The sequence below is a fragment of the Daktulosphaira vitifoliae genome, unplaced genomic scaffold (assembly GCF_025091365.1).
Source record: "Daktulosphaira vitifoliae isolate Bord-2020 unplaced genomic scaffold, ASM2509136v1 Scaffold_5, whole genome shotgun sequence".
Classification (NCBI taxonomy): domain Eukaryota; kingdom Metazoa; phylum Arthropoda; class Insecta; order Hemiptera; family Phylloxeridae; genus Daktulosphaira; species Daktulosphaira vitifoliae.
The window spans coordinates 18,006,935-18,030,080 of NW_026099576.1; the positions used below are offsets into that span (position 1 = coordinate 18,006,935).

General features: G+C 25.7%; 1 protein-coding gene across 1 annotated transcript; it reads right to left on the reverse strand.

Annotated features, from left to right (window-relative positions):
- Positions 1-882: 882 nt before the first annotated feature.
- On the reverse strand, positions 883-21,869 carry LOC126906518 (receptor-type tyrosine-protein phosphatase N2). Its single transcript, XM_050687066.1, has 23 exons — positions 21,735-21,869; positions 12,189-12,294; positions 10,152-10,181; positions 5,849-5,899; positions 5,579-5,633; positions 5,330-5,519; positions 5,166-5,268; positions 4,984-5,079; positions 4,704-4,922; positions 4,490-4,650; positions 4,328-4,379; positions 4,024-4,261; positions 3,873-3,959; positions 3,656-3,800; positions 3,363-3,560; positions 3,178-3,299; positions 3,060-3,114; positions 2,882-2,986; positions 2,711-2,827; positions 2,440-2,637; positions 2,112-2,278; positions 1,992-2,045; positions 883-1,925 (listed from the first exon to the last, which is right to left on the reverse strand). Exons 2-23 carry the CDS (start codon positions 12,262-12,264, stop codon positions 1,664-1,666), a joined length of 2,781 nt encoding a protein of 926 aa, XP_050543023.1. The 5' UTR covers positions 12,265-12,294; positions 21,735-21,869; the 3' UTR covers positions 883-1,663.
- Positions 21,870-23,146: the final 1,277 nt, after the last annotated feature.

The window sequence follows — 23,146 nt, forward strand, 5'->3', positions numbered from 1 at the left end:
TTGTCCCAATATTTAATAGTTTTTAACATAATATCAATAATATTACATTATAGTGTTGTATATGTTAAGTGTATACATACATATAAATTATTTATATTTAAATTATAAATACTGTTGATTTGTTTTATGTATATTTGCGTAAGACTTGTTAAAAACCTAAATTATAGTTTTTATAATTAAAAAAATAGGTGATATTTTGAGCCTTAAAAATAGTTAAAGTTCGCTTTTACCTTTTACATCAGTGTTTCCCAACCAGTGGTCCACGAGTCAGTCATAAGGGTTCCGCAGTCCCATAGATTTTTTCTTCGATTTTACACAAAAATCACATTAAGTAAATTATTTTGTATAGTAAAGTAATAAAAATTAACATTTTTTGATAAATGTTGTGTATTCTTGTTAATGAGCAAAAAAAAGTCTTCCTAGTTTTCGTAAAATTGAGGGGGTCTGCAACCTATAAAATATTGCCGAAGTGGTCCGTGGTGGTAAAAAGGTTGGAAAACACTGTTTTACATTCAAAAGTAGCCAAGTAATTTTAAATAGTTTAAAAAAAAATAACATTTTCTAATTTAAAAATCCAATAAGTCCATAGTTATTACATATAAAGTTTACAACGCAAATAATAATAATTTTTTAGAGTATTTATAGTAATAATTTCTTTTGTTATGACATTACTTTTATACTTTTTTGTATTTGGGCTTGGTTCATAGAAACATCTATTATCTTTACCAGAATAACAATGTTGTGCTAATGATGATACAGTGAGTGCTAACCTTTGAGAGCTAATTTATACATATTTTTACATGTATAAAAAATCCTATGAAAAAAATTATACTGAGGCACCAAAGTCAAGATTTATTTTAAGGTTAATAAATATTTAACGTCTTTATAGTTGAGACAATTCAAATTTTATTCATATATAGTATTATAGATCTTATAAAAGACAATTAAAGTAGCTTGTATAACTATACCTTAGATATTTTTTAAGTTATTGTAGCTACAAATTATCATTTACACAGAGTATTCACTAAGTAAGGAAATAGGTCAGTTGTTACAAACAATGAGAAAAATTGAATACTGTTTCCTTAATTACTGAACATCCAATATAGAATATTAGGTAGTTTTATATTTTTTAAACACTTATAATTTATATAAGAAAAACGAACACCAATAATATAAGACAATTTTGTGACTAAAAGATAATAGTTGATATCAATTCGTTTTACAATAAAATGATTTTAAAATGAATGTCTCTGGTTAATCAATAAAATTTCAAATCTGAATTAACAGTTAATTTTTAATCAAAATAAAAAAACTTAACATAATGAAAAATAAAACAAGATATTAAAATATATATTTTGTATTTCTATTTCATAACTTCTCTTGTTTTAATTATTCTAAATATGAACTTGGTAACAATTGACCATTATATATTTTTTAATGAATAAATTTTTTAAAATCTCAAAAACATCTGTATTGCAATAATATAATTTTGGACTTAAAAGCGTTGAATATATATATAACCAAATTGGTTATTATAAAAGGGTATATCTAGCAGATAATTAATGAGATCAAAAAAAAATATATACTTTGAGCCTATTAATAAAAACACTAGCAATGATGGACAGGATTCATTATCTTGTAGTAAGTAATATAATAGAATATATTAATGTTGGGCTGGTGGGGGAGGTGGAGGTATTGGCTGAGGTGTTTGTTGTTGCTGGGGCAAAGCTTTTAAAATGGCTTGAACTTCCTCTGCAACAGCTGCTAAAACCATTTGAAATTGTGCTTTTGTAGCTACAGCTCCAGATCTTTGATCTCGAATGTGTTCTAGTGTGGCTGCAATATCAATCTCCTTAGCACCCTTTGCCATACGATTCAATACCATATCCAAAAGGCAATAGGATCCAGTGCGACTTACACCATCACTATTAAAAATAAAGTTTTATAAACTAATTTATATGAATATTGCTTCATATTTTTAATTTTATTACCTGCAATGAACAACTATTGGACATGATCTACCTCTGAATGACTTATTTACTTTTCTGAAAATTATATCTGTCAATAATTCACATACATTAAATTAAATTTAATCATATTTTTATTGATACCTTCGGAATTCTAATAAAGCCTTAGTAGTATTTGGAACTCCTCCATCAGGCCATGTTAAGAAATGGAATTGAGTGACTGTTCTAGTTTCACCAGTCTTTAGGTTCTTTAAATAGAAACTTCTTACCAAATAATCATCGCACCAAATGTGTTCACTGACTAAATGCACCTAAATGTAGAAATAGACAAAATAGTGTTTTAAATTATAAATTGTTGTAGTATTCTTAATAATTTTTTTTTATATTATAAATAATCAAGTAATCAGAGTTAAAATGTAAATTATCTAATCATATTGTGATATTAGTCTATTTACATATAAACTATTTTTACCTCATATATGTGATACAGTTCAGATCCTTCTTCAGGCCAATAACGATGACACAATGTTACATCATTTTCCACTAGTCTAGTTAACATGACAATAACGACACAACCTTGCTCCCATACCATTTGCCAGAATTCAGCTGAAGTTTCAGGAAGAGGGCCTTGAGTTGCTATGTAAGCTGGATTTCGAGGATCATGATCCGTCTAATTATAATAAGATTTTTAAAAATTAATAAAATTTTCCATTTTTTTATATGAATAAAAATTTATATCTCACTATCGTGGATGCATTGATGTAATCTGAATTATTCATGTTAGCATACTCATTTATTACAACTCTGGCATGATCATAAGGAATTGCATTAATATAACGATTCTTTTTAGCGTTCTCAGGCTAGGAAAATTTTTTTTTATTAAAATAGAGGTTTAAAAACATTTTATTTTCTACCTTTCTTCCAATAGTTATAGCACATGGTTCTGCTTCATATGCACATAAGGCTGCCCATTCACTATCTAATCTGTTTTTATTGTTCAGGTGATCTTCCATATAGGCCTATAAAATTAAAAAATATTAAAATATAGCTAGAATAAATTTTTAGGTTTTCTTATTGATGTTTTTAGATTACCAAAACCATATGCCCAGTTGAAATGTCCATATTAGATAGAACTGGTTCTTCACCCCTTAAAAATGTTAAATGTTGTGTTTTAAAATATTTTTATTGATTTTTTTTTTAATATAATTACCATGATGAAGTACTCGATCTAGATGATGGACTATTATCAGGATCTTTAGATAAACTAGCTATTCTTTGTGAGGCTACACTTGGTTCTTCTTTTTTGTTAGACATTCTTGCACGGCATAACTCCTTGAAAGTAATTATTTTTATATTAATTATTTTTGTGTATTAATACTTAAATATGTAATTTACCTGATAATCTTTCGTAACTTCTTGAGCACTTTCTATCAATCCTTCAAATTTATCCTTAATTTTTGTATGTCTTTTCATTAAAATTAATCCTAAAGCTGATACTGCAGCAGCACACATGATGGCTACTGAAATGAATATCCATTCGAAATTTTTACTCTCTTCATAAGTTGATTTCATCATGACTGAAGGTAATTTTGTCTATAAAATTTTACATATAATATTATAATGTATTACTGTGTGAAATCATTTAAGTAAGAATGAAAATTATATAAAATAAGTGTATTAATTCTTGCCTTATCTCCAATACCCACTGATATTATAGTGAAACCTGACTTTTGATAAAACTTTTCTTTTGCACTCTCTATTTTTTTTATTATATCTGAAGTATTAAATCCAGAACTTGGAAGTAGTTTAAACGTTATTTCATCCCCGTTAACACTAAAACAAATAAAATTTTAGTTATAATTTTCAACACAGCTTATTAATATTAATATATATTTTATAACTCACTGAATGTTAATAAAAGACTTAAAATTAACCATTATAATTTTAGCCAATGTTTCAAGTAAGTGATGAGCACGTTTTTCACTTTTAATTCTGGAAAGTATTAGTGCAATTTAATAAGTAAAATAATACATGAATTATTGATTAAATTATTTACAATTCTTTTATTTGAATGTAAACGTATGATGTATCTACAATATCATAGTGATCATCATCTATTAATTTCGGTTTGTTTTCTTTCTGGTTAATCGAATTAATCTTATCAGGTGCTATTTTACTATAATAAACAGTTTTAAAATCATTCTGAGTTGATTTCACAAGTTCTCTATTTTCTTTAGGTTTATCATCGTCGTCAAATCCGGATTTTCTAATTGTTCCTAATAAAGTAGAAGCGTCTAAAAAAATTATGCTTGTTATTATCATGCATAATTACACAGAAATGTATTAAAAAATATACCTACCTACTGTTTTTGTAATATCTTCTCCCTGGCTAAGATCATCTGAATCATTGTTCTAAAACAAAACGTATTTATTTCTTGGTTAATACATACTAAATGAAGCTTACATTTTTTTTAATACGAATTTAGTGTTGTTTCTCAAATTAAACAAGCAATATAACCTACTATAAATGCATAGTTGTTTGTTTTAAAGAAAGGGCCCGGCTTTTTGACATCTAGCCTTTCCGGTCTTTTGAAACCCCATCCTAAATCAGGGTTGTAACTTTTAAGGAAATCGTTGAGAAATTCATCGTCTTCTATTTCGTTGGCTCCTAAAATTAACAATCCTAAATAGTAGTTTCATGAAATCTTTATTTATACATTTCAAAAGAATACAAACCTTTTCTAGGTAGAAATACTAAACCACCCTCTGTGTATGCTTTATCCGAACCATCAACATCTTTAGCTGCTAAATCCATTCGGCGTAATTCATTCCATTCGTTGATCATTTTATCCTTAACCTTACCTGATCTGAAACCATTTGGCATGTTGTAATTTTGACGGAATCTTACTTGACCATACTTTTCATCTATTACTTCATTTTCATATGGATTTCCGTCTATTTTATGATATAATGTAATTAGTTCATATCTTTAAATCATTCATGTTTAATGAATTACCAGGCATCCAAGGCAAGTATAAAGGAGTTCCTTGAAGTTTATTTCTGATAGATTTCGGTCGAACACGAATGTTGGCAATATCATCATAGTCATCGCCTTAAAAGTAATACAACTCAATTAAGATTAATTGTTTTTATTTAAAGTTGATATCGTTAATGAACGTTAACTTGTAATTATCATACCTGTATCTACATAAAACTGTCCTTCATAGTTTTGCGCAACATTCATTGGCTCCATGTAGAAGTCTGGTTGTGATGGGACATCGATGATTTCTTCATCGTCAAACTACAAGTGAAAAAGAGTTCTAAAAGATTTTCACTGTAAAAACAAACGCCAAATGTCTTACCCGTGTATTATCATTGATTTTAGAATATTGATCACATGCTGAAATGTCAACAGACGTTCGGAATTTTATAGACTTTAATCTATATTGAAGTATGCATTGCGTATAGGGATGTGTCCAAGTATAGCCATTACGGTATAAAAACAACATATCATCTCTTAACACCATAAGATTATCGACCAACAGTTTATACCTATTACAGAAAATAGAATTAATATACTGCAACAATAAGTTGAATTGATTAACCCTTACATGTACTCTTGATCACCGTAACTCCATTTTGAAACGCACTGTCCAAATGCATGATCTAATTCCGAAAAAAAAATGTAGATTAGTAAAATGACAATAAATTAAATATATTTAATTAAAAAAAGCCTATATTTATTTTTCAAGATTAAAATTTTATCCGTTGAAAGTATTTATAAGTTTTTTGCAATAAATATTTAAATATTTGCCTGTTCAGGCGTTGATATTAAAAATAATTAAAAAATGTTTTTTCATATGAATTCAAGTAAATCTTACCGTCAAAACACCATTCTTGCTTTGTGCAAACATTCCGATTAAACAAGCAGCCTATAAAATTAAAAAATTTTTAATTATTTTGATAAGAACATTTATTTTTATAAATATTTAAAAAACATTTTTCGAACGTTAATTTTAATTAGTTTTAAGATTTTATATCAATAAAAATATATTATTTTTTACTTATTAATGGTTTTTTTACTTGACGATAAAAATTTCTTAACCCAAGTAACATATCTAAATATTAACAAATATTATACGTGTACCACCCTATAAATATAGGGTATAAATATAGGGATAGGTATAATGGTGGTTAATTATTTATGGGAAATAAATTGATTATTATTATTACCATTGCCAACTATTTGAAGTTAGGTTTGTTTTAACGATTTGACAGAATTTTAAAGTTTTCGTATGGTCACCCATCTGGGAACCAATAGCAAACAAAGCAGATAAACATTAGCGTTAAGGCAGCGACTGAAAAATCTACTGCACCATACCACGCCACGGGCAATAAATTGGTAAACTGTATAAGTGTAATACAAAAAATATTTTTGTGTATTAATTTGTATTAATTTTCTGCATTTTTGGAAAACTAATTTTTCAACTGTAGATAAAGCACACTCGCCTCATGCCTATCCAAAACCTTTTAAATCGATACTTTATTTAATTTAATACATTACATTAAAGCTAAGTATTTTAAAGTTTTAATTATTATTTTTTAATTTTAAATACTTAAATGATCTCAGAATAATTTTTATTTAAAACCAGCAGATTAAGAATTTTGAAATAAATCCTCTGAACTATGATATATTACTGTTAGTTCTTTATTAAACGTAGACAGCAGCAAAAAGTAAAAATATATTTTTTCATTTCACATTGATAAATGTTTGATATGATCAAATTATTTTTTACAAAAGCTTGTAACAACTATATGGCTATCATAGCTTTGATCTTATTTAAAAATTAGAAAAGTATCATACTGTTAAGTAGTTATGCTACCTATACATTACCGCATGCTAAATTTTAATATAAATATTTCCCTTGCACAACTGAATTTAAATTACTTTGTTTGATATTCATACGTATAAAATAATAGTAATTGAATTATGTTTTAATTTAAAAATTACTTTCAAGTTTTATTAGATGTAATTTTTAGAATATTATGTAGAAAATAATAACTGTTGAATATATGAATCTGAACGTAACAACTGTATGAATTATAATAATTTATATTAAGGCTTATAAATACTCTACTTAAAAATTTTCATTTTGGCCTTGTGCTATACACGTAATCAACAGCTATGAAGATAACTTAGAAACAACCCCTTTTATAATAGCGCATTAAAAATTATTAAAACTAGACAATTTTATCCGGTTTCATCAAATATGTGTATTTTCCTTTTACATAAAATTTGGAGGAGTGGTTTCAAAATAATTGTTTTTACGTCACATAAATTATAAAAAAAAGAAGGTTCTTAAACATTAAAAATGAATTTAGTAAGAAAATTTTTGGTATTATGAGTGGTTGATGGACTAATAGCTAATGACTTGTTTTCAATTTAAGATTTGGTGCTTAAATTTCCACCTTCTATTTTAATGTTTGTTAAACAATAATTGTTAATTGTAATAAGTATTGTATAATAAAGGATATGAAAAAAACTTTTTTTGAAACAATGTATTGTTTGTTTTAAATAGCTTTTTTAGCTAACTCTCCAAAATTTTGTTTTAAACATACTTAAAATTAGATTTTATAGTAACATTTTCTATTATATACTAATATATGTTACAAGTTTATTAATACTATATATTAATAGCTAAAAAAAAAATGTTACAAGTTAAGGCGTAATAAATAAAGTATTTTTAGTAATTTTAAATCTCTATAAGATCCATTCTATTTAAAAGAAACAAGTGAAAACTGAAAAAGGTTTAAGAGTTGCTTTATATCAAATAAAAATCTTATGCTCGTTGAGTATTAATTAAATTTTGATTTAAAACTATATTTTTATATTAATGATAATAAGCACATCTTTAAATTTAAATAAATAAAAAAAAAAAATTACGTCAGAAAATCGGTTGAGGTATTTCTGTTAAATTTTTTCTGATAAATCGGCTGATTTTATCTGTTAGTTGACTTTGTAATCTTCTAAACTTTGCAATTTTTATTATTTTATCCGTTGATTTGTTTTTTATTAAAAATAAACATGTATTTATACAATTGGGCATGATTACATGATTCGATTCTCCCACGCTAGATCTCTACTTTCATCCCTAAGTATTCCCCACCGCCACCCACTGTAAATTTACCACCAAGTTGGTGGCATAGTGTTGCCTTAGCTAAACAGCTATACTAGTGACGGCGCGTATTGATCGAGGGAGGTTTACGTAACGGCTCCACCCGGTCGACAGCCGTGCGCCATCTGAATATTATGATATCCATATTGAAATTTAATTAAAAAGGAAAAAAACATAATCAACAGACTAGTGATCATATACATTTTCAATAAAAAGTTACATTTATTAACAATCAATTTCTATTTTACGACTGAGGAATGCAATTTTGAAAAAACCATCCAAATACATCGGATTGCTATAACATATGGCATTTTTTTAAATATTTGATCTTTTCTATATAGGCAATGACATTCTAATTAGTAATTTTCCTCGATTTGATTCTTAATCATTTTATTCCTAGACCGTGTTTATAGAAAACTTTCGATGAATTGACTCGACAAGTGACAAATCACATGTTTAAGTCGGTTTGTATGTTATATAAATTTCATGATAACAACTACACACATCACATTACTTCATTTTATGCCTTATAAGCCGCCAGGCTCTTCGTTTTAAAATAGCTTATTTAATTTTCAATTGAGTAATTTTTCTTTAATATTATCAATTAGCGATTTTAAATAATTCTATTTTTGATTCTTCTCAATACCGTGTATAATACCATTATAGTTTATGATTGGATCAAATAATTTAAACTTCCTTCATGATTCTATAATAATATTGCGAAGAAAGTTTATTTTGACTAATATTCTTTTTTTTATAACGTAACTTTTTTAATAACACTTTTATATTATTTATTATGTATCATTTTAGTAATTTTAAGGGAAATTATTATTCTTTTTGTTATATGTAAATATTTCATTAATAAAAATTACGTATACGTGCTCTTTTACAGTGATATATTTTAATTCTCAAAAATAGAAATTTTACTTTAACCTTAAAGCATTATGTACTCATTCCACATTGATGTAAAAGTTAAATTAAAGTTTTAGGAAGTAAATATATTACATTTGTACCAAAATCAAAACTTTCAGTATCTAAATTATCATTTAAGATTTTCGTTTAAAATAGTTCTGTCTTTGATTTCGTAAGATAAATATAATTATTACAAATAAATTCAATATTTCTCAGCTCATTAAGTTGTAAGAGTCTTTTTGATTTGAGAAACATGTCTCAAATCTTTAGACATTTTGAAAATAATTTAGTCACATTTGGCACAAGCCGAATGAATTGTTTATAGACTATTCTTCCTATGAGGCGACTATCCTGAATATGTATAGACTTTCAAAGATATACGACTAACTCAAAAAACTGATTATTATAAAAAATGTTCTGTATCTGTCTTTCGATTTGCCAATGTAAAATATCCAGATACTTTATACAATAATATTTAATTCCTACATAATTTTAAACTTTACATAACATTATTTAGTTCTATTAACTATATATATTTTTGTTTAAATAATAAATTCCTCAATTAAGTTATATATTAAAAACAAAATATGTTGATAAATCTCAACAACATATGTACTAATATTGCAAGCTATGTAAGACCCAATTCCTTTAGATTTTATGAAGTTTTTATTTGTGTACTTTTATGTATGTATGAGTTACAATCTACGTCATAATATAAAAGATACTGTTAGTCTCTTTTTTAATTTCAATTTTTTGAGATATATTCTTTTAGCAGAGTTCAATATATTTATCAAATAAAGAATTATTGAACGTATATAATACTTGAATATTGGTTGTATACGATAATTATCATCACACACTAAAATTTCTTTTTTATGATGGTATACCCCAATTTTTTTTTAAACCAAAGTTCAAGCAGAAAAATAAATGGATCAATAAGAATATAATTATGTTATTCGATTAGAATAATGTGTAACATGCGTCACTTTTCATAAAAAATGAAATACATATACGAATCATGCTTTAATTGTAAATATCCTACAACCGAATATAACTACTAAAATTAAGTACACAGCCAAGTTGTTTAACAATTTACCTGTATATTTCTGCCAAATTGGTGTCCATCCTATTTTTGAATTTTCGAAAGCATTAAAAGTAAACGAAAAAAACTATCAATTATTTATTGCATATTTTGATGATCTTAATGCCCTTATGATATATAAAACAATAGTAAGACGAGTATTCAAAAATGTGTTTTTATAAAACTATTGGTTTACTATAAAAAGTAACAATAAAGCGAACTAATTTTAAAAAAAAACCCAGCACAGTTGTGACGTGGCGTAATTGTATATGATATCTGACAGTGATTAAAATCACTATAATAAAAAACGCTTCGATGCAAATCTGTAGATAATGTTTAATTCTAACTAAATTAATGAATTATTACAAATGCAACATCAAATCTTATTTCCTTAATTATATCTTGATTAGTAGTTCTTAGATTTAAAAGTATAAAATATGTACCAAATTATAGGTAAATACCTAATATATCGATTAAAACAAATTGTTTCTATTCATTAATTTTTCAAAAAGTTATGGCAGTTTTAAGTAAAAAAAATTGAAATAATGTCGAAAATTACCGATTTTTAAATTTGTAATTTTTTTGGAGATTTCCCCCTTTTACGGGGAACGAGGGAAATTTTTTCAATTTTTGAGGGTAATGTTATGGACTAGATACGATTTGTGATTTTTTGACGTATTGTTGAAAGAAATCGATTCGGTCAGAGCTGAGAAAAAGTGATAACAGACACAAAAAAAAAAATACACATCATAGTAAAACCAATACCTTTTCAGCTTTGCATCGATGCTAAAAAACAATTGTGAGTGTCTTCGAATTTAAATAAATGTTAATACCTAAAAGTAAAAAATTACCAGAAGAACATTCATGACCAAATGTTGAAAAAATTTCTCTTAAAGTGAAAAATTTTCTTAGAGAGTAACTTTGAACTAGAAGTACATACCTTAAAAATTATTAAGGTACTAGTTATTTTTGTTGTCTAGGGCCATAGACCCTTAAGTTGTCAGTATGACAAATATTTCTGTTGTTAATTGACACTTAATTTTTTTTTTAACTTTATGTTTTCATATGATTATAATTTTAATGTCTTGACAAAAAATAAAAATAAATGAAATATGGATCACAATTGTGTTTCATAGTATTTCTTTAGAAATACAATTAAAATGAATATATAAATAATTTTCTCTTTAAGCCCTCAGGCACTATAATATAATATAACAAAATGCGTAAAAATTTATTTAAAAATGATGAATTTTTACAAAAATTGCAATGTCTAGATTAACAAAACTATAATTTTTTTGCAGTGGTTATAAAAAAAAATGTTTTTAAAAAATTTTTCTTTTATTATTTCTAATTTTACCTTCAAACTATAACTATTAAATAGTTTAATATTTTACAGCCATGATAATAGAAGAAAATTATTTAAAAAGAATAATTTAAAGACGTTCAGAATTTAGTTTTATAAATAATTCCTGTTAATAATTTGTTTTTAATTAATTAAAAACAAAATATATAAACAATAATTATTTTATGTTTTTGAAATATTTTTACCTTAATAATTAAGGTATTTTTTTGTCCCCAGTAATACAATACTATACAAAACTTCGTTTATCTTTAATGACGTCAACGTCATTTGCATATAAAATGATAATTGATCGTACAATTTCTACATCCTTTAATGTTAGTTTAATAATCTTGCCTCACCTCGATTTTGTGAAGTTGTAAATTATATCAAGTTTCTATTGTAATTTTTGTTTTTATAGGCTTATTTATTTTTAATTTTTTGAAGATACAATTATTGATATAAATATTATGAGCTTATTATTTACTATTAAACAGTTTATCTATCTAATTTCATGATTATGGTGAAATCGAATAATTTAAATATATTATGGTTCATATATTTTTTTTACATAACCAAATTATTAATTTTTTGTTCAAATTTTAGATATACAAATCTAAAACTTTCGGAATCCTATTTATTATTTTTAATTGACGCTGTCAATTTTTTGAAAATACTCAAAATTTAACTATGTACTAAAAATTGAAACTTACCAATATTTCGATCGCACTTGATTTCTGTGACTAGAAATATTGAGATTAAAGCCGCTCTTAGCAAAGAGCCAATCATGATCGTCTTAGTTGCTCAGCATTTAAATGACTAAACAAAATAAATAAAATATTAATTTTGAAAATAATTATTAAGGAAAACTTCAAATCAAATATTTGTATTGTAATGTACAATATTTAAACTAAAACATTTCGTTATATTTTCGGTACAGTATTTTTTTTTAACATTATTTAACAAAAACTGATATGTAAGAGTTTGGCCAATAATTTTATAAAAAAAGTAATCTATACTGTCTCATAGAAATCGTTGAGCACTTATAATTAATTTACTGAACATTTTAAATAAAAACATTTTTTAAAAATCAGTTTAAAATAATAATAGTTTAATTTGAGTATTAACGTCTGTGAAACTTATATATTTTCACATTACTGATCAAACTAGCGACAATGAATCTACTTAAGCAATGTTACGGATACTCTAAATTTGCAAACTAGATAGTGTTTTCACTACAAATACAGCAAATCATAATACTGTAACTTGTGTTTGTATGCAAAAAGATTTTACAGCTTTGCTTTAGTATTTCATTTAATTAACGAACAAACTTTACATTTAACCGTCAAATGTAACGTGAATTTAATGGGTCGGTATTTCATTAATGACTCTGAGATTAAATACATTAAATTTTAACCAAAATCGCTACTTCATTGTTTATACAAAACTGTAAGAGCTCATGAGATATTTAATTTTAGTTGAAAATTAATAGTTAATTTAGACTAGTTGAGATAATAAAAAGGCATGAATTAGGTTTTTATTTTAATGAGGGAGATAAAGGTATCTAAGCTAATTTTTACTATTAATATCAATTATAAAAGTATTATTATTATTATAATGAGTAACTTTAAAAGAATGTCCTGGTTTTATGGATTTTTTCTTTACGTGTTTTGACTAATGAATACGAAAAGTTACCATAATGAGCGTTTAATTAAATAGCTTAATATTCTTTCAAAGAAAATTAATGAACATTTTTGGATCACTTTAAATTTATTACAATATATAGCTATTTGATAAAATAGTAACTTTTTGAGAGGGGAGAGATTTATATTAACATAAGTTTTAGTAAAGTTATAAAAAAATCCTTGTAAAGATAAGCTAAAAAATCATTTTTTTAGGTTAAAATAAATTTAATTTATTGTTGTAGATAAAAAAAAAACTTCGTTGATTTTTTTATTTTAAAGTATTCTATAAATAATATTCATTTTAAACTTTAAAATATGTACTTGACTTTATTGTTACTGACGAACATACAATAGATTTTGTCCAAAATACTTTAATAACTTAATTGAAAAATAAAAAAATTGTTCTGTGCTATAAAATTGTTTTATATGAATCTACATGAGGTTAACAAAGGTTTCGATTTTGAGTAAGACCATTTGTTAGAAATACGGAAACTGAAGAAAAATATGTCGGCTGACTGGTAATCGAACTCAGATCTCGCTAAACAGGCGATAGTTTTCCCATTAAAATCCGGTGACAATACATAATTCCTAACTCCCGAATTTTTTAGTGGTTGATAGTACATAGATAATAAATACATTGAATGGGCATGCCTACTCCTATAACTAATGAGGTGTTTTGAGCTTATTTCTTCTTCTTATTTTTCTTTGTCTTTATCATAACGACTTGGGATTAGTTATCTTAAACTTCCACTTGACACGATCTTCCACATCATCAACGCACACATCAGACGCCCTCACATTGCATTTAATAAAATATCTCTATCTCTTTTTGGTCTTCCTCTAGCTCTTCTTTCCTTAATATTCATTTCCGTAACTGTTCTTATAGCTTCCAATTCCTTTCTCCTCATAACATGACCAAACCATCTTAGTCTATTTTTTCTCATGTTATTCACGATTGACGTTATATCTATACTCCCTCTTATATGTTCGTTCCTTATGTTATCTTCTCTAGTCACTCCATTCGTCCATCTAAACATTCTCATATCCGCACACTCCTTCTCTGCTCTATTCTTTTGTCAACCGTCCAACACTCTGAACCATACATCATAGCTGATCTCACTACAGTCTTATAGAACTTACTTTTTAGTCCCATTGGAATTTGAACAATAACCAGACGCCTCTCTCCACTTCACCTAGCAAGGATGGTATCACATCCTTGCTTATTGTCACTGAACTTATTAACACTGAATATAAAGTATACTTTCCAAAAATTGTAATTGTATATAAATTTTTACATTTATACACAATATTATATAAATATCTATTCTATTATATACTACAAAAAAAAAAAAATTATGTAAGAAATTAAAAATTCTTATTTGTTATAAACTGATGTTTTATTCATATATTTTTTATCTATAAGACACTTAATTGCTCAGAATTTATTGCAAATTTTTAACTTTTTTAAAGCAAAAAATTATTTTATTTCATAAAATCTACAATAACACGTGATAATATAAAATATGTATTATGTAATAATAAGTGGTATAAAAATTTTTTTTTATTATCCCATCAGTGTTAACCTCAAATTTAATTTCCTTAAATTGGAACCTCTATATTTAACTTGATAATATAATACATATATAGTGGTCAATAAAATCGACCACTCTGTAAACCTCCGTCAAAAGAAAAACGTTAATTTTAATAAATTGCAAAAATACAATCACCCAGTTTCAAATAAGGACAATTTGACAGAAATGGTAGACGACAATAAACGCATTGCTACGATTTCTCTTGAATTTAAAATTGAAATAAATTGATATCCACAATTCTCTATTTGCTTATTAATGTTATCTACTCAGATATTAGTCTTTTTCTTACGATTAAGCAATAAATGATGTTATTATTATAGTCTAAAGAAATTTGTTCAGTAAGAATTTGTCATTCAATTACACATAACGTATTAACAAATAAATAATTTTAATTTCATAAATAAGTAATTATAATTTTTAACTGAAAAATAATGCAATACGGAGTTGGGAAAATTTGAACTAAAACTCGTTAAATAAATAAACAAATATAATTTTAATCTTTGTTGGATGAAAAAAATCTAGCACGAGTTTTTTTTATCTGTATAACTCATTGGAAAAGTTTTTTTGTTTAAAACTATAATAAAATGTTCAAATGAAAATTAATATTTTATGAAATTATAACATAGTATAAATATTTTGAAAAAATACTAAATGCATGATCAATATGTAATTTTTTCTAGGTGTTCAAAAGCGAGAAGGAATAATGATTTTTTGGCACTTGTATGAAATTTATTTTGTTGTGGAACTTAGATTTTTAATTGTGTAAGTTTTTATTTATTCGCTTGCTTAAACACACTTGAAATATAGCAGATTCCGATGTAACTGTAAATTTGTAAATTTGTTTTGAACAATTCCAGAAAATACATGTTGCTATAAACATTATGTTTCAATTGGAAGGGTATTTTTTTAAATCAATAGAAAGTGATAATTTTTTATGTTCGTTGGCATTTTAGAAACATATTTACAAAGAAAAATTTTCAATTTAAATATATTGAATTTTTTTTTTTGGCATAGCGGTAAGTAGGGTTTTGAAATTAGTGGTGCTTAAATATTCTATCATCATCGCCATCTAATTGGGATGGGCTCTGCTTTAACGATATGACGGAATTTTGCATTGGTTATCGACTTGACAGAACCTCATTATGGTTGAGGTAATCAGTAGGAGTCAAGATGTTTGTCACTATTTATTAAGATGCTTAAATTTTAAGTTTGAAAATATTTTTCTCGCTTTGTCAAAATATTTTACTCACTAAATTCTATCTATTTATTAATATACAACAACATCAAATACGTATTGTTCTACGACAGTAATATTTCAACGATAATATTTGAAAATAAAAACCATATTACTACTACATTTAAAGTAAAAAACAACAGTATATACACTTACAATAATACAAAACAATATTTTAAAAACACAGTTGTATTTATATTTGTATAAAAAACTACTCAATTTTTCCTTAAAAGTTTTTTAAATAATGAGGAAATCTTTTAGGGGATGCTAATGATATTTTAGGAAATACTAAGTAATCAGATTACCACCCTATTTGCGCATATACTAATTGTTAAATTACACGTTCTAAATATAAAACATTTATTTTTATCTTTATTTAAAGTTGAGACTATTTTTCCTATTTGTTTTCATATTGCTATGATATACTGAAAATTTTGAGCTTTGTTTAAAAGGATTAAGTTGAAAAAATTCTGTTATTATCATTGTTTATACATTAATAAATATTTTGTTTTGTTGCATATTTAATTGCTTATAATTCTATGATGTTATTTAAATATTTACAATTTAGTAAAACACACGTATAAATCAAAATAAATAATATTTTATTAATACATACATTTTTTTTTTAAATGCAACAAATTTTCTTCCTTTTTATAAAATTATTCTAATTGCAAAATAAATATAAAGTTTCATAATATAGAAACAAAAATGTGAGAACGAATAACATCAAAATAAATAAAAAAAAAAACAATATGAATAAAATGTAAAAAATAATTTTTGATTAATGATATATGAATAGAGTAAAACTTTTTTATTTGTTTAGTTACAAAATCTATTTTCGAAAGTCGTTAGTCAAAATTGTTGTTTATTAGAGAAAGTATGCAAATTAAAAGGTATTAACGATTAAAATTGGAGTATGTGTAACACAACCTTATGAAAAAAAAACATTACACAAATTATGTGACGATAGAAAAATCTAGAAAACACAAATTAGATGGATTTACTGAATAAAATCAAATTAATCTTAAATAATGATTCCTATACCCCATTATATATGCTGCTAATTCCTTGTCACTTTTAGTATTGTCAAGTTATTCATTAGCATTATGAAGTATAAAGTATATAATTATTCATTTATATTTGAGTAGTGCGGTCGAATATATAGGAATTATAATGTTAGATTTACAATAAAAATAATGCATCAGTCTCTCCTTTGGTTTGAATGTGCAGAATGTTTTTTGTAAAATTCGTAATCTTAAGAACAATAAACTACCAACACATTAATTATTGTTGATTATCAGTGAATGAAAACAGGGGAAAATTGGTAGATCGGCAGATTTCACGATGAGCCGCTTAAACATTATGACAAGGGACCGCTTTAAACAAAAAATTGAATTTAGATATTTTTTTGAGTCGTTAAAAATATTACTTTCTAAGACGCACTAAAGGTGCTAGTTCGTCCCTGAATGGGAATATGTAACAATTGACTTATAAACTATAAGACATTATAGTGGATGAAGATAAAAAAAATACGATGATTGATTGAGAAAAGTATTTAATTGAAAGATACAAAAAAAAATTTCAATATTATTTTTATTTTTTGATTAATAAAATAAATAATTCAAAATACAATGGTAGAATTGCCTTGTATATATAAGGAAATGTTTTTGTTTTAGTAACAATATTTTAAAAGTAAAGACATGTGTCAAATCATTAGAATTTCTACTGTCACTGCAAAAATTATTTGTATGTTTCTTTTAGTAAACATGGTAATAATATTACTTCCAGATAGTAAACAAAAACTATCTTTAATTTATTGTAATTGAAATAATTATATTTTTCGATTTAAGTCCCTCAATATTTTAATTTATCACTACAGTATAATTTTAATTGCTCACCAATATTTGTGTCTGACAATAAATTATGTGTTCATAACAACTGAGAAGTTTCTTAAAAATTCAATATTTGAAATTTAAGTACGGAAGTTGTATTAAAATAAAATCTATTTCTAACGACATTACTTTAAACTTAATATTTACAAAATATACAATAAGTTTCCAAAAAAATCATTTTTAATTAATATAGAACTAAAAAAAATTGTTCCTTAATTATTAAGTAGTCAACTTTTTTGAGCAAAAGCTTTATTTGACTTAATATTTAAAACTGACTCACAAAAAGTAAACGGATAACGAAAAACAAAACTTACTGAGTTTTTCAAGACGTTAAATAAATAAATGTATGACTTTAGACTTATGGCTTACTAGTGAACTATTTAAATATTTATAATAACACTTATACACTCAATAAAAATATTCACACGTTAAAAAAACGAGTGAATAATATATTAAAGAGTCTTATGTTAGCATTTTTCAATTTAACACAAAAACACAGCTCACTTTTGAATTGTGAAAAGAATTTTAAGTAAAACGAGAGATTCGTGTTATGTAAAAATGTATTAAATGGACATTTCAAATACCAATTAATCAATCAAATAGATTTCCACTATACTATAATACAGTGCTATAAATATATTTATATTTTTTTATAAGTAAATAAAACACACATATATAGTATTATAATATTTTTGTTTGAAATCATTATCAGTTGTTTATTAATATACATTCGAAACGATTGATTATTATCTATCTTCGAAATGATCATTATATTTGCGTTGTATTAATTGAAAAACCAAATTGCTTTGTGTTAAAAACTTTTCTTTTCAGTACTGTTCATTCAGCTTGTCGAGCAGGAAAATTCCGAGGCAAATCTCCACACTTGAAAATTTTCTGCTTATACAAATATTAGGAGTCATTAAGCTCATAAAAAAATTACGATTACACAACTTTTTAATGATACTCAAAAAATGAAATTTTTTAAATTTTACAATTTTAAAGTGAGTATTAGGGTATCCTTTATTTTTAAAATTTTGGAAAATTTTCCGGCTCACCCCCTAAATTTGTGTGTATACATATAAAAAGCGGGTACAAAAAATATGAGCCCGAACAGATAAGTTTAACTCGTGCCTACTTGGGATTGAAAATCGTTCATTTTCTTTGCCTTACGCATAAACCTCAAAGACGTCAATTAAAAATAAAAAATAAATTTGTAATATCGTAATTTTATATTAGTATTACTACGCATAAAATGCAGACTAAATTTTACATTTGTATAGATTTTATCAATATCTTAAATATTGTTTGATATTTAATATTGTAGTACTAACAATTGTGTAAATAATAAATAAATATATATTAAATTAATCTAAAATATTAATATATATATATTGATTTATGTATAATTTTTTCAGCAAACCAAACAATCATACACAACACCCAATAAAAGCAAATTTATTATAAAAATTTTAAAAAATATAAGTAAAATTTATTCATAAATATAATATATTTCACTTTAAAAAATCGTTGACAATATAATATGAATGAGTTTAATGTATTCTAATTTAACATAACAAAAACTTTTTATACAAAAATCTTTACAGGTAATTACTAAAGTAATTTTGTTAATATTAAAATACATTAAAATCAGCAATAAACTTTATAAAAAGATACACCTAATAATATTAATACGGAAATATAATGATGAATTAAATTTTTGTTTTTTTACTGTTCACTGCATATATGTTTTCATTGTATAAGTGTTTTAAATTGTTACTTCAATGGTTGATTGATAAATTATGAAGCTGCCCTACAAATTTTATGCTGAATTTGATATTGTAAGATTTTAACGACACAAAAGCTCATAGAATTCAATTAAAAGATACCATAAAATTTCTTATTTAAAAAATATTATATATAAATTGTTTTGATACGTATGTATGTAACAGGAAAACGACGACAAAAAAAAAGAAGCAAAAACCGAATAATATGGTCGTTTTTATATGACGAATTTAAGAAATTCGATGCCAATTACCAAGAATTTTATTGTACATATGAAAACAATATTTTATCGTAGTATTGATAATTTATCAGGAAAAATAATATTCGTAGACAATGCAAAATATTATTTTTCCTTAGTTGTTATAGGATATTTCATAAACTCCTGGAAATACAATAAAGTGTAACTAATAAAAAATATGTAATATAATTAAAGAATATATTTTTTTTGAGTAAAAAAACTGTTTTAATTGAAAATTCTGGAAAAAAATGTTAAAAAGGAAAAAAAATCACTATATATGCTGAACTGTTTTAAATATCATTTATTTCATTTTTAAATAAAATAAATAAATAATAATATTATTAATGATAATACATTTTTTATTAATCCTGTCATATCATTGTAAGGGTAGAGTCAATCTTTAATATCTGCCATAGAAGATAAAAAAATGATGATTTTGATTGAAATTTTTGTTCAGTATGTTAAAAAAATTGACATTCCCATTATTTTTATAATTTTTTTTCTAATTTACCATTTTATTTTATTTTAATTTATTTAAATATGATCAAATAACGTATATCTCATGGATCTGACCACATATCTCTTATACATGGCGATTCTTTCAACTATAGTTATAATTACTGGAACGTCCACTTAAATTCAGTGTATAATTTGATATGAATGTAGATTATACTAATTTTATTTTTTATTTCTCATAAAAATAAATTGAATAACACATATACTTAAATTTAAGTTCAGTAATTGAACTTTTATCATATATCAAATCCTCTTATCAATACTTCTTAAATTTAATTATTTCAAAAAAATGAATAGAATATCTCATATTTTTAATTATTCTTTTCATATTACTCTTTATTTTTTTGTAACACATTACCGTATCTTCGGGAATTTATGAAATATCCTATAACAAATAATTATTTTTTATTTAAAGTTCATTATTTCTATGTGTAAAGTTTAAAAATTAAATAAGCAAGGGACAAGAATGATTTTAGAGAATAAGTGAACTTATAAATGAAACAACTTTTTAACATAGATGGTAAGATATTTCATTTCATTACAAGACTTTTATTACAAGTACATTATTTTGTCAGTGAGGGTAGGACGAAAAAACTATTGTTCTCTTTTAACTTTGATCTTAACTTATAAATAACTTCAGTGTAGTTAAAACTTTAGTATAGTATAAATAAACTTATTTGTTTTCTAGTGATAAAATTAAATGTAATAATTTTTCTTAAAATACAAAAAAAGCACTTTTTTTTATTATTAATAGTCTGACAATATTTCATTTCATCAGAAATGTATATTTTATTAAACTGATATATGTATGTAAATATACATATCAGTTTCACAAATAACAATCGTTTTGTGACCCATTTGATAAAAACCTACCTAACCAAAGGAAAAAACGTTATGTTATTAAAAAAAAAAAAAATACTTAAAATTACAGAAAGTTAATAATAATTGGACGTTATATTCATTTTATTAAATTTTCAATTGTTTAGTTGTGATAAATTACAGTTTTTTGTACATCCAGCATGTAGATAATGAGAAGTATCTCAAAATGTATTAATTCAATTGTAAAATTACTAGAATTCGATAACATAACCGTCAGACTAATTACGATGAGTTCTATTGTTCGAATTTCTTCGACCCTAATTTAAACACGAGATACCATATGGTAGACGGGTATCGCATAGTAGACATCGTCAAATGACGCCCTCAACAACTCTGACCCTAAGCGTTATAATGGGGCGATAAATGCTGCGTTATAATTTTTTAACGTGTACAAGTGTTAAAATGAAAAAAAATATGTGCGTTGTGTACATAGCAGCTCACCTGAAACATCATTCCAACCGTGACGTCGCTGTTTCGCTTATGGTATCGCAGTTACATGTTGCCCGAACAGCACGTGCGTACGGGCAAACGTTCGACTGAGTAATGTTATGTTGTCGTACCGCCACACACGTAGGCGTTACCACCAGAAGCGCCGGCAGTGAAGTCGGTAAAGCTTTACCCCGCCGCCCACCGTTGCGGTCCTTTCCGCTCCATCCGTCCCGCAACAATACAGCTCTTGTAGTCCTGCGTTCGCGTGTTTGGACCTTTGTCGGATGCGCGCGCAACCGGAGTGCGTGGGTTCCGGTTTTATTATCAATGAACTGAGTACGACAAGCGCCGTGGCCCGGTCCCGGCGTCCACAACGGCAGTGGTCCCTATCGATCCGCCACGGACACTTGTTGCCGCCATATTGGCCTTGCCTTAATAACACAAAACAGTACAACTGCTACGCCGACAGAGCGGAACATCCCCGCGGCTTTGTGGTAGGACATATTCCCTTAAACTGTTAACGTCGCAAAATCCTCCGTTCTCTTGAAAGGATTTGGGGGGTCCTCGTATTAAAGCGTTCGATTGTAAAGATAAGGAAAAACAAACAAAACGAGAATATCTCGAAGAAAGCGAAAATAGATACACTTGTGTTGGTTTAGTAAAATTCAACATGCTCTTCCCGTTCACGTTAAAATCCTCGTGGTGTCAGTAAGACTGCCAAAGGAAAAACACTAACTAAAGGTACACATACTACTGTGTATACATCATATTGTAACCTGCTCTATGGCATTTAGGTCGAATAAAATGACACAACTTCGAAAAATATTGCGTGTAACGGTGCCGTTTCGCATATTATATTTTTGACACGGCAGTTCAATGTGTTATTGTGCCATGTTAATAATTCCTGTGAAGCACACAGACCATTGAAACGTTATAAACCAAAAAAAAAAAAACAGCTACTAGTATGTCATGTTAAAGGTAAATTGAAGCACTAATTTTAACTTATCATGAAAAATGAATTACTCTTACGTTAATTTCTCATTGTAATATTATCTTCTAATATTAACCATACTATATTGAACTATCTGATAAAACAATTATTTTTAACTAGTCCGTTTTTAAAACCAAGTGGTACTTATCTAGAGGCAATTTAAAAATGTAACAATAAACCACAGGGTTTCGACGAATAAAGGTACTATCTATCATTATATCTCATTATGATACCCAATTTTCATCACAAATAACACACAGTTATTATAATATATACAATAAATCATCACATACGTTAGTGATGTGACAAACTTAAAATTTCAATAGCAAATTAAAACTAATAAAAAAATATCCGAGTACCAAATAAATATATAATTTTATAGGTTTTCCTAGTTTAACAAGTAAATCATATAAAAAAGCTTTTGCGATTTTCA

What these genes read in the sequence shown, in the direction of transcription:
- LOC126906518 (XM_050687066.1), bottom strand. Translation starts at nt 12,264, where the DNA reads ATGATTGGCTCTTTGCTAAGAGCGGCTTTAATCTCAATATTTCTAGTC. An exon ending in CAAGTGCGATCGAAATATTG is followed by an intron (nt 10,182 to 12,188) that starts GTAAGTTTCAAT and finishes ATTCAAAAATAG; the next exon opens with GATGGACACCAATTTGGCAG. An exon ending in AGTATTTCTACCTAGAAAAG is followed by an intron (nt 4,651 to 4,703) that starts GTTTGTATTCTT and finishes ACTACTATTTAG; the next exon opens with GATTGTTAATTTTAGGAGCC.